Genomic DNA, 16,263 nt, shown 5'->3' with positions numbered 1-16,263 from the left:
AAATAAGCAGATGTAGCCATCCTAATATCAGACAAAATAGACTTTAACACATGAAAAAAAAAAAACCTGTTAAAAGAATCAAAGAAGGGCACTATGTATTAATTAAGGAATCAATTCAACAGGAAGATGTTACTATAATAAATGAATATGCACCTAATGCTAGGGTGCCTAGCTATTTGAAAACAAATATTAATGGATCTAAGGGGAGACAGAGACTTCAATACAATAGTAATGGGGACTCCAACACACCGTTTCATCAATGGACAGATCAACTGGACAGAAAATCAACAAAAACCAACCAAGCTAATTGACACTATGGACCAAATGGACCCTATATCTACAGAACCTTTCATTTCACAGATGAAGAATACACATTCTTTTCATCAGTGCATTGAGGTTTCTCTATGATAGACCACATACTAGGCCATAAAGTAAATCTCAGCAAATCCAAAAAATTGAAATCATACCATGTATCTTCTCTGACCACAATGGAATGAAGCTGGAAATTAACAACTTAAGAATCTCTAGAAATTATGGAAATATATGGACTGAGCAACATGCTCCTGAATTAACAGTGTGTCATAGAAGAAACAAAAAGGGAAATACAAAAATTCTGGAAACGAATGAAAATGAAAATGCAACATATCAAATCTTATGGGATACAGCAAAAGCAGTGTGAAGAAGGCAGTTTATAGCAATTGGTATCTACATCAACAATATGGAAAGGCATCAAATAAAGGAACTATCAATGCATCTCAAGGACCTAGAAAAACAACAACAAACCAAACCCAAAATTAGTAGGAGGAAAGAAATAATTAAAATTAGAGAAGAAGTGAACAAAATTGAAACAAAAATACAAAAGATCAGTGAAAAAGAGCTGGCTTTTTGAAAAAATAAATAAAATCAGAGATGAAAAAGGAGACATAAAAATGGATACCACAGAAATAAAAAGAATCATCAGGAATTACTACAAATAGCTTATGCCAACAAATTGGAAAATCTAGAAGAAATGGACAGATTCCTGGACACAATACAATCTATCAAAATTGAATCATGAAGATAGATAAAACCTAAATAGACTAATGGAGACTGAATCAGTAAAAAGACTCTCCCAAGAAAAAAAGCCCAGGACTAGATGGTGTCACTGCTGAATTCTACCAGACTTTTAAAGAACTAATTCCAGTCCTTGAAAGGGAGAGAATCCTCCCAAACTCCTTCTATAAGGCCAACATAACCTCTAGTCCATGACCAGAAAAAGATAAAACACAGAGAATTACAGACCAATATCCCTGATGAACACAGAGTACAAAAAATGTAACGTATAGGCGTGAAATTCACATTTTGAGATTTGACAATTTTTTACAGCCTTTTTCTCTACTGTTTATGAACAGTGTTTTTTTCTTCCTACTGTTTGTTGAACTCTACTTAGTGTAGGGTTAATCTTATGAGTCTAAAGTAAACTGAAAGTAATCTTTGTAAAAATTAACAGACTGAATGAGAGAGGAAGGAGCAGGAAGGGTGGGAGTGTAGGTTGGGAAATTTCACTGTGTTCCTAAATCTGTATATACAAATTACATAAAATTTGTTTACTTTAAATAAAAAATTCATGTCTGAGGGTTGAATATGGCTTAGCTTATAACTTTGATCTAGTCTAACTCCTTTCCTTGGGTATCATGAACAAAATCAACCTGAGTGTTCTGACTTTTGCTAGTGGTCACTTGGGTGACCAGGCATTACAAATACCTTGGTAATTTTTTAAAGATTTACTTATTTATTTATTTGAAAGTCAGAGTTACACACACACACACACACACACACACAGAGAGAGAGAGAGAGAGAGAGAGAGAGATCTTCCATCTGATGGTTCACTCTCCAATTGGCCACAATGGCCGGAGCTGCGCCAATCTGAAGCCAGGAGTCAAGAGCTTCTTCTGGGTCTCCCACGCGGGTGCAGGGGCCCAAGGACTTGGACCATCTTTTACTGCTTTCCCAAGCCATTGACAGAGAGCTGGATTGGAAGTGGAGCAGTCGGGTCTCGAACTGGCGCCCATATGGGATGCTGGTGCTTCAGGTCAGGGCATTAACCCACTGTGCCACAGCACCAGCCCTACCCTGGTAATTTTAACTGAAGAATTCTGGTATTGCCCAGTGAATTTTCTACATTTATGGAAGTATCCCATACAACATTATGTACTATTTAATGCAGATTTACAGTCCTATGACTTCTGCCCTCAAAGTAAAATGTAATGTAAAAGCATTTCCCACACAGCACATCCTACTTCAAAGAAGTCATCAATAAAAAGTAGAATTTTTGCCCCATCCATATAGTAAAGCTTCAAAAAATAATTTTAAAGCAAAACATTGTGAAACTTCTATGTATGGGGCCAATATTCTGGCACAGATGCTTGCTATGCCAGCATCCCAATTAGAGTGCCAGTTTGAACCCCAGCTGCTCCACTTCCAATCAAACTCCCTGCTAATGTGCCTGGGAAGGCAGCAAAAAATGATCCAGTTGTTTGAGCCCCTGCTACCTATGTGTGAGACTTGGATAGAATTATTGGCTCCTGGCTTTGGTTTGGCCCAGGCTTGGATGGTGTGGCCACCCGGGAGTGAACCAGTGGGTGGAAGGTCTCTCTGTGCATGTCTCACCCTCTCTCTGTCACACTGCCTTTCAAATAAACAAATAAAAATTTTAAAAAAGCTTCTATGTAGGTTTATCTGTGTCATCTCTGCTTTAACAGTTTGAAACTTAGAAGTCCTTTTGAAATATTCTTTACAATTAACAAAGATACCAGAAACACTAAACAGTTTTTCTTATTATATTGTATTTTTCTAGTTTTGATGAATTCACCGACTTAGGTATATTTTGAAAAAAAAAATCTATTATTCTATGTTAATCAGCTTGATTAGTAATTCAAATAGATGTTAACATTTGGATTTCTTACAGAATATGCAGGTTAGGAGAGCCAAAATTTGTCAAGTGGCTTCACATTTCTACATTCCTTGTACTTAAACATTTATGCTTGGTAAGGTGGAACTGTACTTGTACTATACTTTCAATTTTATAGTTTACATGCAGGGTGAATGCAGAGTTGCTTAGAAACCACCTTGTTATTTTAGAGAAAGAGAAAGAGTCAATGGTGGGTTTTTAGCTCTCTCTTTAAAGATGTATGTATTCAGTCTCAGTGAAGAGTTTAGGAGGAAACTCTATACAAATTAGAGGGACACAGTGGACCTACATGGAGGGCGTGGACATGCACAACTCAGGACCCCAGCATCTGAGTGCTTCTGCACCAGCATTGGAGAGTGAGATAAGACCAGACTGCAGCAGCCCAAGCCACTGGCAAAAAAGCTGCAGGGAAAGCCTAGAAAGAATCCAGCTCGGAGCCCCATAGGGAGTAGTGTACCTGCCAAACTAGAGGAGAAAAAACAAGAGGGGCACACTTCTCTCTCCCTGATCACCCTGCAATGGCGTCCTGTAATAGGTTGATGGCAAGCACCATTTTGGACATACACAATGGTTGTGCCCAGCAATGAGCTTGCCATCAGCCTGTTACAGCAAGGAAACAGCAGATTTAATTGGCACTATAGACCAAATGGATCTAACAGATATCTACAGAACTTTTCATCCTATAGTTGCGAAATTCACATTCATCTCACCAGTGCATGAAACTTTCTTTAGGATTGACCCCATACTAGGCCACAAAACAAGTCTCAGCAAATTAAAAAAAAAATCAAAACCATACCATGCATCTTCTCGGACCACTATGCATTGAAGCTGGAAATCAGCAACTCAGGAATCTCTAGAACATATGCAAACACATGGAGACTGAACAACATGCTTCTGAATGACAAGTGGGTCATAGAAGAAATCAGGTGGGTCATAAAAGAAATCAAAAGATAAATAAAAAAATTCTGGAAACAAATGAAGACAATAAAACATATCAAAACTTATGGGATACAGCAAAAGCAGTGTTAAGAGCTAAGTTTATAGCAATAGGTGCCTACATCAAGAAATCAAAAAGGCACCAAATAAATGAGCTATCAATGCATCTCAAGGATCTAGAAAAACAACAGCAAACCAAATGCAAAACTAGTAGGATAATGGAAGTATTAGAATTAGAGAAGAAATCAACAAAATTGAAACAAAAAAATACAAAAGATCAGCAAAACAGAGCTGGTTTTTTGAAAAATAAAATAAAATAGACACAGCATTGGCCCAACCAACAAAAAAAGAAGACCCAAATCAGTAAAATAATATGAAAAAGGAAATGTAACAACAGACACCACAGAAATAAAATAGCTATATGCTAACAAACTGGGAAACCTAGAAGAAATGGATACTACCTACCTAAATTGAGCCATGAAGACATAGAAAAGCTAAACAGACCAATGACCAAAATGGAGATTGAATCAGTAATAAAATCCCTCCCAAGAAAGAAAAGCCCAATACCAGATGGCTTCACTGCTGAATTTTATCAGATATTTAAAAAAGAACTAACACCAATTCTTCTCAAGTTATTCAAAACAATTGAAAGGATGTACTTTTCTTTGAAGGGAGAAGAGAACTTCCACTTTGCTTATGGATTTGTCTAAATACTAACAGAGATTATGGATTCAAAAGGCTTCCACAGCCTTGGCAGCTCATGTCAAGAGCCTTGGGTGATCATTGTTGTCATACATGAGTGTTAATTGTTAAATTTACAACAGCAGTCACTGTGCAATCAGTTCTCATGCAGGACCTCTGTCCTCAATGTATTATGAGAATTGACCGTAAACTTGTTCTCAGTTTGTGTGTGTGTGCAAATTGTTGAAATATTTACTTAGTATAGAGTTGGTCTTCTGTGCTTAAAATTAATTGAAAATGAACCTTAATAGAATGGGACTGAGAATGTGAGAGCAGTTGGGGTGGGAGAGTAGGTATGGTGGGAACAATCACTATATTCCTAAAATTGTACTATGAAATTTGTACTCCTTGAATAAAAGGTTTCCTTGGGGAAAAAATTAAAAAAAAAGAATATGTATGTAATTATTTGAAATACAGAGAGAGAGAGAGAATCTTCCATCTGCTGGCTCACTCCCTAAATGGCCACAATGGTGGGGGCTGGACCAAGCCAAAGCCTGGAGCCAAGAGCTTCTTCTGGGTCTTCTATGCGGGTGCAGGGGCCCAAGGACTCAGGCCATCCTCTGCTGCTTTCCCAGGTGCATTAACAGGGAGCTGGATTGGAAGTGGAGCAGTCTGGATGTGAACTGGTGCCCAAATCGGATGCCAGCAACACAGGTAGCAGCTTAACCTGCTGTGCCATAATGCTGGCCCCTAGAAACCACTTTCTACTTAGCCAAATGTTCAACACTGGACATAAGAAAGGCTGCCATAGACAAATCAGCATGAATTACTTATAGAATCAGACACACACTAGCAATTAATTGTGGGAAGGGACAATACAGAAGATACAGTGTTAAAAGGAACCCTTTGAGAGTGCACTTAGTTGACCTAGTGGTTAAGATATGTCTTCTATCTTGGTACCTGGCTTCCATACTTGACTTCAGTTCCAGACTCCAGCTTCCTGCTAACGCGGACCCCAGGATGCAGTGTGATGGATTGTGTAATTGGGCCCCTACCATCTGTGTTGGAGACCTGCTTTAAGTTTCTAGCTCCCAGCTTCAGCACAGCCCATTCCAGCCATTATGGGCATTTGAGAAGTAAATCAGTGTATGGAAGGAGTCAGTATCTCTCTCTCGCTCTTTCTCTCCATGTCTCTCAAATAAATAAATGAATAATTTTTTAAAGGAAGCATCAAGTAACTATCTTATGATGATGCAACTATAGGGAAGGGAGAAGGAATATGCACCAAAAAAAAAAAAAAAAGAAAACAAATCGCACACATTTCAACTCATTACATAGATTTTTACTTTATTTTAATTTTGCATCCTGAGATAATAAAATTTTATCTGACAAGTGAACAACGACAGAAGCAGCAGTGAAAGTTTCAGAGAGGCAGGTATCCTTCATTTTGGCACAGCTGTATATAGGTTGAGTTCTTCCAGGGGAGTCATTCCTGGACTCAAGGGAGAAAAATGAATTCATTCCACAGGCTATGTAACAATACAAGATGCATGAAAGTTCTTGGTTCGGATGGACATGTCCACTATTATTCTTTTCTGGTAAAGCTGTCCCAACAGGAATCCTCTCCCAAAAAGTAGAAATCCTAGGCTTTTCAACCAGGTGTTCTGGGCAAATGTCTGCTTCTAGCTATCCGGATGTCCTGTTCTTGCAGCTGAGACTCATATTTGTAGTGGTTAGTCCAAGGATGGCAAACTACCTTGTAGATTACATATTTTCAAACATTTGGAACTTGTTCCAAAGTCCAGGCATTAAAATAATTTTACACTATTTGCTTACTGAAAAAACAGAAAATTAAGAAAATTAAGCTGAGATAAAGGTGAATAAAATAGGCAGGAACCAAAGGAACATCTGAGAAATTATTGCCTTGATTCATCATGTTGAGTTTATACACAGAACTACTTTGAGAGACTCAGAAATTGATATTCAGTCCAATGCTAGAACATAACACTTTCCACATTTGCAATCTTATATGTGTGTGTTTGTATGAGTTACATTACATAACTAAATAAGTTAGCTCAGTTATATTATCCTGAAACAGAAAAAAAAAATGAAGGCAAATTCTAACCTGAAGTGGTATAGCCCAATCTAGTCAGAACACACACACACACACACACACACACACACAATCTAGTATCTAATTACAAGTATTTAGGGACTTAAGTAAGTCATCTGTGGAGAGGGTCAAATAATCTTATAAAAGTGGCTCCCAACATTTTCACCATAAAGATCTCTTCATTATCTCTTTCCCTTGATTTTAAGTATTTACTGAACTGTATGTAATAATAGGCTTTTTCTTATTAATCAAAAGCATACTGATATTCACAGCTTCTGATCAATGTTGAGAAGCAGCATTAATAATTGAAAGAATGTAAACAAATACATGGAAATCCAAAGCCTTAGCTGGCTTATGCAGCAGAAATATTATGGGTTTCTAGCATTTTTTGAAATATTGAAAAAGGATAGACTCCATTGAAATCTTCATCTGCCCCACATTGGGAACCACTGGTTTACATCTACCTGCTTTTCCTCCCTAAATCAAGTATTAACATAGTATAATTACCCATAATTAACAAATATGGGATTAATAAAAAATTTACCACTGAAAAAATAGATCGTCTGCAACACTCATTCTGTAGAGTCTGAGAAAGAAAACATCACAACACATATTTAAAGAAAATATACTTAGAAATTACACAATTATGATATCCAGTATATCTTTCAATCAACTTCAAAGCACATTAATATGTGAAGAAAATCCTCAATTCCCCTGTGAGGTAGGTCCAGATTTTGTCCCCACTTCAACAATGAGGACATGAGGTACAGAGGAATTAAGCAGCAGAGCTAAGAATTAAACTAGAAGTGACTTGGGTTTAAATTCACTTTCCTTTCCACTTAATTTTATCAATTTGTTCCAAAAGATCTTCTGAGGGTATGGAACTTGATAAGACACTAAAACAGATATTGGATAGGATATGAAGCTTTTCACATAAATGTTAAAGTGGGTCCTCCCATATCACCATTGTTGTCACAGCTATAATTCTTGCTTGGATTCACCCCGATAATCAGATTCCACATAGGCAAAGCACACAGACCTCAGTCCTCAGTTATTAGCAAAACTACATTCAATCTTATCATTATGGAGGGACAAAGGTCTAGCAGGCATCAGGTTCTTTCAGTCTATATGAGATTAACACCAACTGGCAGCCAGTTGGCATATCGAACTTCTACTGTGTGCAAGGCACTGAGAGAGTTTCCAACAAGGGGAGTAGATCTGAGAATACTCATTCTGAGGTTCTATGGAGTAAAAATTCGCTAAGGATTCCTAGAATCACAGAATGTTAGCTGATTTCTAATTTTCTGTCCATCTCTAGGTTCAATCCTGTAATTTTACAGATGAAAAAACTTACATGCAATATAAGTGACTTGTCTGGGGCTAACATATTACACCATTTCCTTATGGAAAATGAATTTGAAAAAGTCCACAGAAAATGGAGCAGATTCTCAGGTTGCCATCATCAAAATAAAGACTGGCTTAGAATCGGGTATGAGAAATTTGGGGTAAGATAAAGTCAGATATATATCTTTCAATTATTTTTAGTCAACATATGGCATGAACAGGTGTTAATAAGAACTATTTCATTTCTATGGAAAATCTCCCAAAAGTTCATGACAATTTGACAAACAATTTGATAACTGTTGCAAAATAGATGGTTTTTAAGAAGCAGACTCTTATATACATAAGAGGACCTAATTTCAATGAATTTGAGAACTTATAATCAAATTAGCAAAAAATATTTCCATTATGTGAAACTGCTCCAATTAATTGGCTGAATACAATTTCCATACCATCCTAGGCCAATATAGAAAATTATACTGAAATAGTGTGTGTGGACTTTATGTTCAAGTTGTAAGATTTTATTTTTTAAGTGGCAGCTAATTTGTAAACAAAATAAAAATGCAATGGTTTCTTAAATCTCTCATACATTTGTAAAAAAAAACCCTATTTGTTCAAAGGCTTACAAATGTTATTAAACTTTACTCAAATTGCTTAAAAATGAGAATAAATTTCACTAAAATGACAGTGATAAATAGTAATACAGTTTGATTATTTGCTCAGACACTAGTGTTTATAGGTCATGACAATATGAATAGCATGTGCATTAAATACCTAAAGTGGGTTTTGGTACAGCTTCCATCAAAAATTACTGTCCTTCTAGAACCATGTTAAATTACAAGCTTACCAACACTAGAATTACACTATTTTTATGTGACTGATAGTCCTTTTCTGTAGCATCTTGTCACTAATATATCACCTTATTGGGGAAAAATAAGGAGACAGGTGTTTGGATAAAAAATAAAAGAAGGACAATAGACTAGTGAAATATTTTTATACCTAGTAAAAAAGATTATTTTTAATATAATGATCTTCATTCTTCTTCCTTCAGCATCCTGTGTTATCTTTGTTCAAAAAAGACAAGGCACTTCTCCATCTACTTCTAAAGTTTAACTACAGCAGTCTTTTTCCTAAATTAACATAGGGGGTAGGAGGGAACAAAGAGTAGAGGACATGTTTGGGATGGAGTTAATAAATCTCTAAATGACACTTGTCAATATTTGTTATTAATAATTCACATGCCACTGGCTTTTTGACAAGATTTAAAATGACCAATTGGATAAATTTATTAAGCCAGAATCTTGGACCAAATAAGAAGCATTGGAACATTAATTTTAAAGAATAGCTTTAACTTGTAACTTCAAAGCCTTATGAGATTTATAAATTTTGGCAAATACATGCAATCTTTCTCTAAAAACTACCAGGTTAGATTTCTTGAAGGAACGTTATGGTAACAAAGAAATTCAAAATTAGTTCAATCTAAAAACACCTTTTGAAAAAATATTTTACTAAACCAATGGAAAAATACAAGTGTGTTCTATCCTGAGTATAAAATAAAGGTCTGATGGGAGATGAAATAATTACTATAGTGTGCTCTGTTGTTTCAGTATTCACTGCTGCCAATTTCATTAAAAAGATTTTCCCCCACCCAACACTCTAAAATATTCAACTGTTAATCAATTCCCTGCAAAATTAAATAGTTTGAAAAAGTAGAGCAGAAGAGAGAGAGAGAGAGAGAGAGAGAGAGAGAGAGAGAAAGAAAATTGGGTGTTTTCTGGGTGGGTCAAAGAAGATAGGTCAACAAGCATAATGAATAACACAATTGTAAATTTAAGATTAGGTTATAATTAAGTTTATACAAGCTGGCATGTTGTTTATGATAAATACTACTGTAACTTGAATTATAGTCTGTCACTGCCAGATACACTCTACTCTTGTCTCAATATTTGTTTCATGGAAACAATTCACCACTTTCTGCTGTTCCTTGAGCAAAATCAAGTGTGATTTATACATGGCAGAAAAAGTTAATATGACTACCATAAGACAAAATTCTAAAGTTACAGAAAAAGATAAGATTTTTAAGGGCTGACACTTAAAAGCTATCAGTAATAATTAGAAATTCTGTTATGCTGAAAATTAATTTTAGTATTAAAAGTCACAGTTTGAAGCATAAAGTTGATGACATTAGCTAGAACATATACCAAAGATACAATTTTTCCCTGACCTTAGCTGTAAAACAAGACATTTGGTATGATTTTCAGAGGTTTCCACCTTGTCTATAAAAATATACCTTCTCTTTTGGGACAGGCAGACATATGACATTTGCAGGCATACACAATATATTAAAAGTGGAGACTAGGGGTCCCTGGGTGGCATGGCGGTAATGAAGCTCTACAGAGGAAAGTGGAAAAGTGTTTGTGCAAATAATTATCATCACATACCAAAGAGTGTATCTTTTGTTACTGGTCAAGGATTGTGGATTTCAAATTAGGCATGTGTTTTAAAAGTGGCATAAAAGGCTTGCCCTTGTATGCACGAATAATGATTGTTTTCTTCACTGGGATGAATGCTTGCCGAAAAATTTACTGAAGGCATTAAGAGTAAGATGACAAATAGAGTATTATTCAGTCTTAGACACTTATTTTTAGCACTGTGCATTGTAAATAATGCCTACACGCAGGCATACATTTGCAGTTGCATTAGTGTAATATGAAGCTTTTGTTATACTAAATTTCAAATTCTAATAGAATTAAGAGTGTGGTGCTCTCACTCATTTTAATGGTGAGGAGAAATAGAGAAATATGCACACAACAATGAAATGGCTACATGTTTGGTGAATTTATAAACTAAAATACTTTTGTATTTGTATAACAGTTGTCTTTTCCACTAGTAATATCCAAATGTTTAAAAAAGATCCTCAAAAACAGATTGAGAATATTTGATCAGTTATGAATCAGCCACTAGATATTCTTTATCTATAGCTTTTCAACAAGTTCATTCTCTTTCTCAAAGCAGAATATTGGAACTTAAGAACGGGACTACAAGTGGCTTTTATGGAGTTCTAGATACCTCCCAAGACATCTGAAATCTCAAAATACTCCTTTAAAGGTCATAGTTGTGTGTATTTGCAAAGGAGGGAAATACACATAAAGGGAAACAAATGATGAATAAGTGAGGTTGTGAAATGTGCCAGGTGTTAAGTAAATTCTGTTGGAGATTGAGGGGGAAGGCAAAATGGGAATCATTGAATTAAATGGAAAACATAAAGTTCTTGGTTTCATTTTTAATCCATTTGTTACAAAGGGCAACCCTGCCCTACACCTGAAATTTTTAACATACTTATTATGGCTTTGCCATAAAACGGCATGTTAACGGTCTCTACATTCAAAAGGATGCTTGCAAACTTCATTCCTATTAAAATCTATGCAGAATTGTTGGCAATACAGTAAGAGTAATATTACATTCTGTAAACCATGGCATATCACATTTTACATTATGCAAAGAGACAATATTTACAAGTCTTCAGGAGTTTAAATATATTTTATCCACTAACATAATTTAGCAAAGTGCAGGACGAAACCAGTGCTATTAATTGCATGTCCTTTAAAAGCGTATCCTTTAAAAGCAGAGTAAAACCATTTCTAAAAGCTACCAAAAGCTATTTAAGTGTGTCCAGTAAGGGATTACAGAGCATTAAGTAGCCTAGAAAAATGATGCATATTTAGAAACAGTGAGTATGAAAATTATAAGGCAGCATGCTGAGAACAAGTTTTTGTTTTTTTAAAACACCAGCACTGATGTTTTATCTTTAGTGGCAAATATATATATATATATACAAATATATATATATGTATATGTTGATGTGTGTATTTAAAAATTGAGAGTGCAAAACACAAGCCTCATTTAACAACAAAAAAGATGTGCAAATTTCTTTCTTCAAACCAACAAAAATTAAAAAAGCAAGGAGAATATTCTACCATTATAAAGAATAAGTTGAACACAGCAAAGGAGACCATCTTCATTCCAAAATCATCTACAAGGCACTAAGGGTAGGAAATGACAGGAAACACAGAAGTGACCGAATAAAACTTCTCAGTCAGGTCGGAAAATGGGATATTTTGGTAAGAATTCTATTAGTATTACCTGTAAAATAAAACAAACAAGAACATATTGACAAAATATTTTTCATTTAATGTAACATAATACCAAGAAACTTTATAATAATTTTTCACAGGAATATAGTTTTTGATCAGGCATTAAATAAAGTAAGTAAAAAACATGAAACAGATAAAGAACATATCCCAAGTTATGATTAGACTGGCAACTTAAAAACTAAGGTGGCAAAAAAACCTACTTGCTATAGCTAAGAGTTTTTATTTATCTGATTTATAATAACTATTTGTTTTGATTCAGAGGAGCAAACCCTATTACATTATCATGTCGTTCTCCTACCTGCCTTTTTAAGAGCTAAATAGAAGGGATTAAAACTATGTTATACAGATAAGAATAAATAGTTTTATATATTTTTTCAATTAAAGCAGTTGACATTGAAGATTACCCTCTTACAAGTTGTTTGCGAAAAATAATAAAGTGCCCAAATATGATAATAAAAATCTAATATATTTGTGTATGTTTAAGTATAACCGATTTTAGACTTGTGGTCATCTGTACGTTTTCCTCCAAATTATTCAAAGTATAGAGAGATGCCATAATAATCCTTATTTATGAGATGCAAATGGAATGTTTGTATTAAATATACACTATTTCAGTTAAGTTTGGATAAGTTAATAATCTCTTGAATGTTGGTGTTGAATTGATAACATTGGTTATATGCAAATTTACAAGTTGGTTTTATGACTAGAACTGCAGTGTTTTCGGGGCGGGGGGACAATAGCTTTCCTCATGAAAAGTTAAATGTCAGCTAAGGAAAAAAAAAACCAAGAATATGAACCTAGAATTCAGAAATCATTTTGTATTTATGCAAGTTTTGACAAGATGACATTTAGAAATATTTTGTTTGACAGTGGCTATCCCTACCATAATATGCTATGGTTTGTGCCTATGTTAAAATAAAATTAAGAGGGTGACAAGGTGGCCCAATAGCTTAAGCTGCTGCTTGAAACACTAACATCCTATATGGAAGTATCAGTTTGAGGTACAGCTACTTCACATATGATCCAGCTTCTCGCTAATGCACCTAGGAATGCAAGTACTTGGGTTCTTGCCACCCACATGGGAGACCTGGATGGAGTTCCAGACTCCTAGTTCTGGCCTGCCCAGCCCTGATTGTTGTGGCTATTCAGGGAGTGAACCAGCAGATACACGATCTCTCTGCCTGTCTTTCCCTCTCTCTGTGTCACTTGCCTTTCAAATAAATAAATATATAAAATAAAATAAAGATTAATGTTGTACAACGTTGCCATCTGAACACACTAGCTGAGAACTTTCAAAGATCTAAATTGTTAGCTTTCAAATTACTTTGGGTTTACACATCTAAAGAAGATGGAAGGTAATCTCTACATTCCAACTAACAAAAGTTCAGGCTGAGCAGAAAAAAGAAGGCAGAAAGAAGAGCTGATAAATAATAAACCCAGTGAAATGTTACATTTAGGATGAAATCCAAAAAATGTAATTAAGAACTTCATACTTACATACTCCATCATATTGCTAGTTTCACATTTCCTTTTAGTCAACTTCCAGTGCAAAGCAAGCTAGAAAGTACAGTTTTTTTAAAGAATGTTTATATCAATTTAAACTAATTACAATCTATACATTTGAAATCACTCAAAATCATTCGTTAATAAGTATAAGACACAAAACACAGCACTTAAACACCTTGTAAAGAATATATACTAAAAACAAAGTATTAGTTCTGTAATCCATTCCTTTGTGGCCCCAAAATTACCATTTTATACTTATTCTTTTTTCAATTTTATAATGTGAATATAAGAATGAGGCATTTATTTGCTTAAATTTCTTACCTTGTGATATAATCTGTTATTTTCCCATTCTAATAACTTCTGAATGGATCTTCTGGTCTAAGAAAAAGGACCAAGACATTTGTTACAAGATGAAATGAAGAGCCCTAAACTACATGTATCTGTATTTTTCTGCCTACTTATACGACCTAATTATTATCTCCTCTTGTTTTTCTAATAGAAAATCAGGAAAAAATAATGTAAGTGAAACTGCCAGAAGAGTAACATTTTGGGGATTATTATACAGTTATAATAAGATCTCAATCTATATATCTACTTATTAGATTCTTGTATATGATTTTCAAAATGAAATATACATTAGAAATATTTTGCACAAATTGTTCTGCATGGAAAGGCCATTCACTCGACTACTGTGAAAACCTCAACAACATCGTTACCTTGAAATCATAGTCCATTTTTGTATATAATCTAGATTTTCACACAGCTTTCACAGAGTCCCTTTTTTCTTAAATAAGCATCTAATATGTCAAGCTAGTCTGATAGAAAGTTTTCCTATCAGAGCTCCTGGCATAAAACCTCCAGTCAAGGTCTGTAGACTGAATAAAACAAATCAGCATAAATCAGAACTTCCACTGAAAAGAACATGTTAAAAAAAAAAGCCAGTAAGGAAACTTGTATTTATAGGAAAAATAAAAATATGAGAAGCTGCAATGTAGTAAATGGAGGCTGAGGTTTTCCATTAGTAATGCATATATTTTATGGGGAGTAAGAAAAGTTTGCAAAGCTTTTGTAAAAATAAAAATAAAAAGCCATTAAAGGCATTTCTCATTCTTACTGAAGGAAGAGCTTTATGAAATTTCTGATTTTAAAAACTGTTGGCAGGCATTCTTAACTTTGGAAACTATTCTCTAAAATTAAATGTTAACAAGCCAGACTATATCTGAAATGATTTTTAAAGTACCAACATAAGAAACTATTCTACTTGCTCAACTATGTAAGTTAACAATCAATGGCAACTGAATCAAGTGGCTGATTTATCACTGACCAGATCAGTGACAACACCAGCTACAGTATTTCTCTGGGTCATTATATTTGATAGAATATCTCTAGATAAAAATCAGATAATAATAAGCAAAAATACTGAATTAGTAATTAAAGTCTTTCCACAAAGGAAAACCTGGTACAATGGGCTTTAATTATGAGTTCTACCAAATATTTTAAGAAATAATATCAATGTTTCACAAATTCTTCCTAAAGACGGAGGGAACACTTCACAACTCATTTTGTAAGGACATTGTAACTCTGATATCAGACAAAGATGTTAAAAGAAAAGAAACCTCCAGGCCGGCGCCGTGGCTCACTAGGCTAATCCTCCGCCTTGCGGTGCCGGCACACCGCGTTCTAGTCCCGGTCGGGGCACCGGATTCTGTCCCGGTTGCCCCTCTTCCAGGCCAGCTCTCTGCTGTGGCCAGGGAGTGCAGTGGAGGATGGCCCAAGTGCTTGGGCCCTGCACACCATGGGAGACCAGGATAAGTACCTGGCTCCTGCCATCGGATCAGCGCGGTGCGCAGGCCGCAGCGCGCCAGCCGCGGTGGCCATTGGAGGGTGAACCAACGGCAAAAGGAAGACCTTTCTCTCTGTCTCTCTCTCACTGTCCACTCTGCCTGTCAAAAAAAAAAAAAAAAAAAAAAAAGAAAAGAAACCTCCATATCAATCTGCCTCAGTAGTATATACACAAAATTTTCAACAATACTAGCAAACTGAATCATTATAAAGTGTTATCCATCCCAGGTACCAAAAATAAACTAATTTAAAACATTAACAGAATAAAGGACCAAAACCGCATGATATCTTAATAGATTTAGAAAGAGCATTGGACAAAATTCAATACCAATTCAAGATCAAAACTAAAAAAACTAGGAGCAGATGGGAACTTCCTCAACTTGATAAAAGATTTCTTTTTTTTTTTTTTTGACAGGCAGAGTGGACAGTGAGAGAGAGACAGAGAGAAAGGTCTTCCTTTGCCGTTGGTTCACCCTCCAATGGCCGCCGCAGCCGGCGCGCTGTGGCCGGTGCACCGTGCTGATCCGAAGGCCAGGTGCTTATCCTGGTCTCCCATGGTGTGCAGGGCCCAAGCACTTGGGCCATCCTCCACTGCACTCCTGGGCCACAGCAGAGAGCTGGCCTGGAAGAGGGGCAACCGGGACAGAATCTGGCGCCCCGACTGGGACTAGAACGCGGTGTGCTGGCACCGCAAGGTGGAGGATTAGCCTAGTGAGCCGCGGCGCCGGCCTTGATAAAAG

General features: G+C 35.7%; 1 protein-coding gene across 3 annotated transcripts in view; it reads right to left on the bottom strand.

Moving 5' to 3' along the window:
- Window positions 1-5,887: 5,887 nt before the first annotated feature.
- Window positions 5,888-16,263, bottom strand: part of CHIC1 (cysteine rich hydrophobic domain 1) — an 81,600-nt gene continuing 71,224 nt past the window's right edge. For all 3 annotated transcript variants that reach the window (XM_008272813.4, XM_002720115.5, XM_070067138.1), the window contains 3 exons: window positions 14,003-14,059; window positions 13,673-13,732; window positions 5,888-12,164 (listed from right to left, as the gene is read on the bottom strand). In XM_008272813.4, coding sequence (XP_008271035.1) covers window positions 12,114-12,164; window positions 13,673-13,732; window positions 14,003-14,059 — 168 coding nt within the window. In that variant the 3' untranslated portion in view covers window positions 5,888-12,113. The remainder of the gene's footprint in view (window positions 12,165-13,672; window positions 13,733-14,002; window positions 14,060-16,263) is intronic.

The sequence above is a fragment of the Oryctolagus cuniculus genome, chromosome X (assembly GCF_964237555.1).
Source record: "Oryctolagus cuniculus chromosome X, mOryCun1.1, whole genome shotgun sequence".
Classification (NCBI taxonomy): domain Eukaryota; kingdom Metazoa; phylum Chordata; class Mammalia; order Lagomorpha; family Leporidae; genus Oryctolagus; species Oryctolagus cuniculus.
The sequence above is the reverse complement of the archived record's forward strand: the minus strand, read 5'-3'. Positions and strand labels throughout refer to the sequence as shown.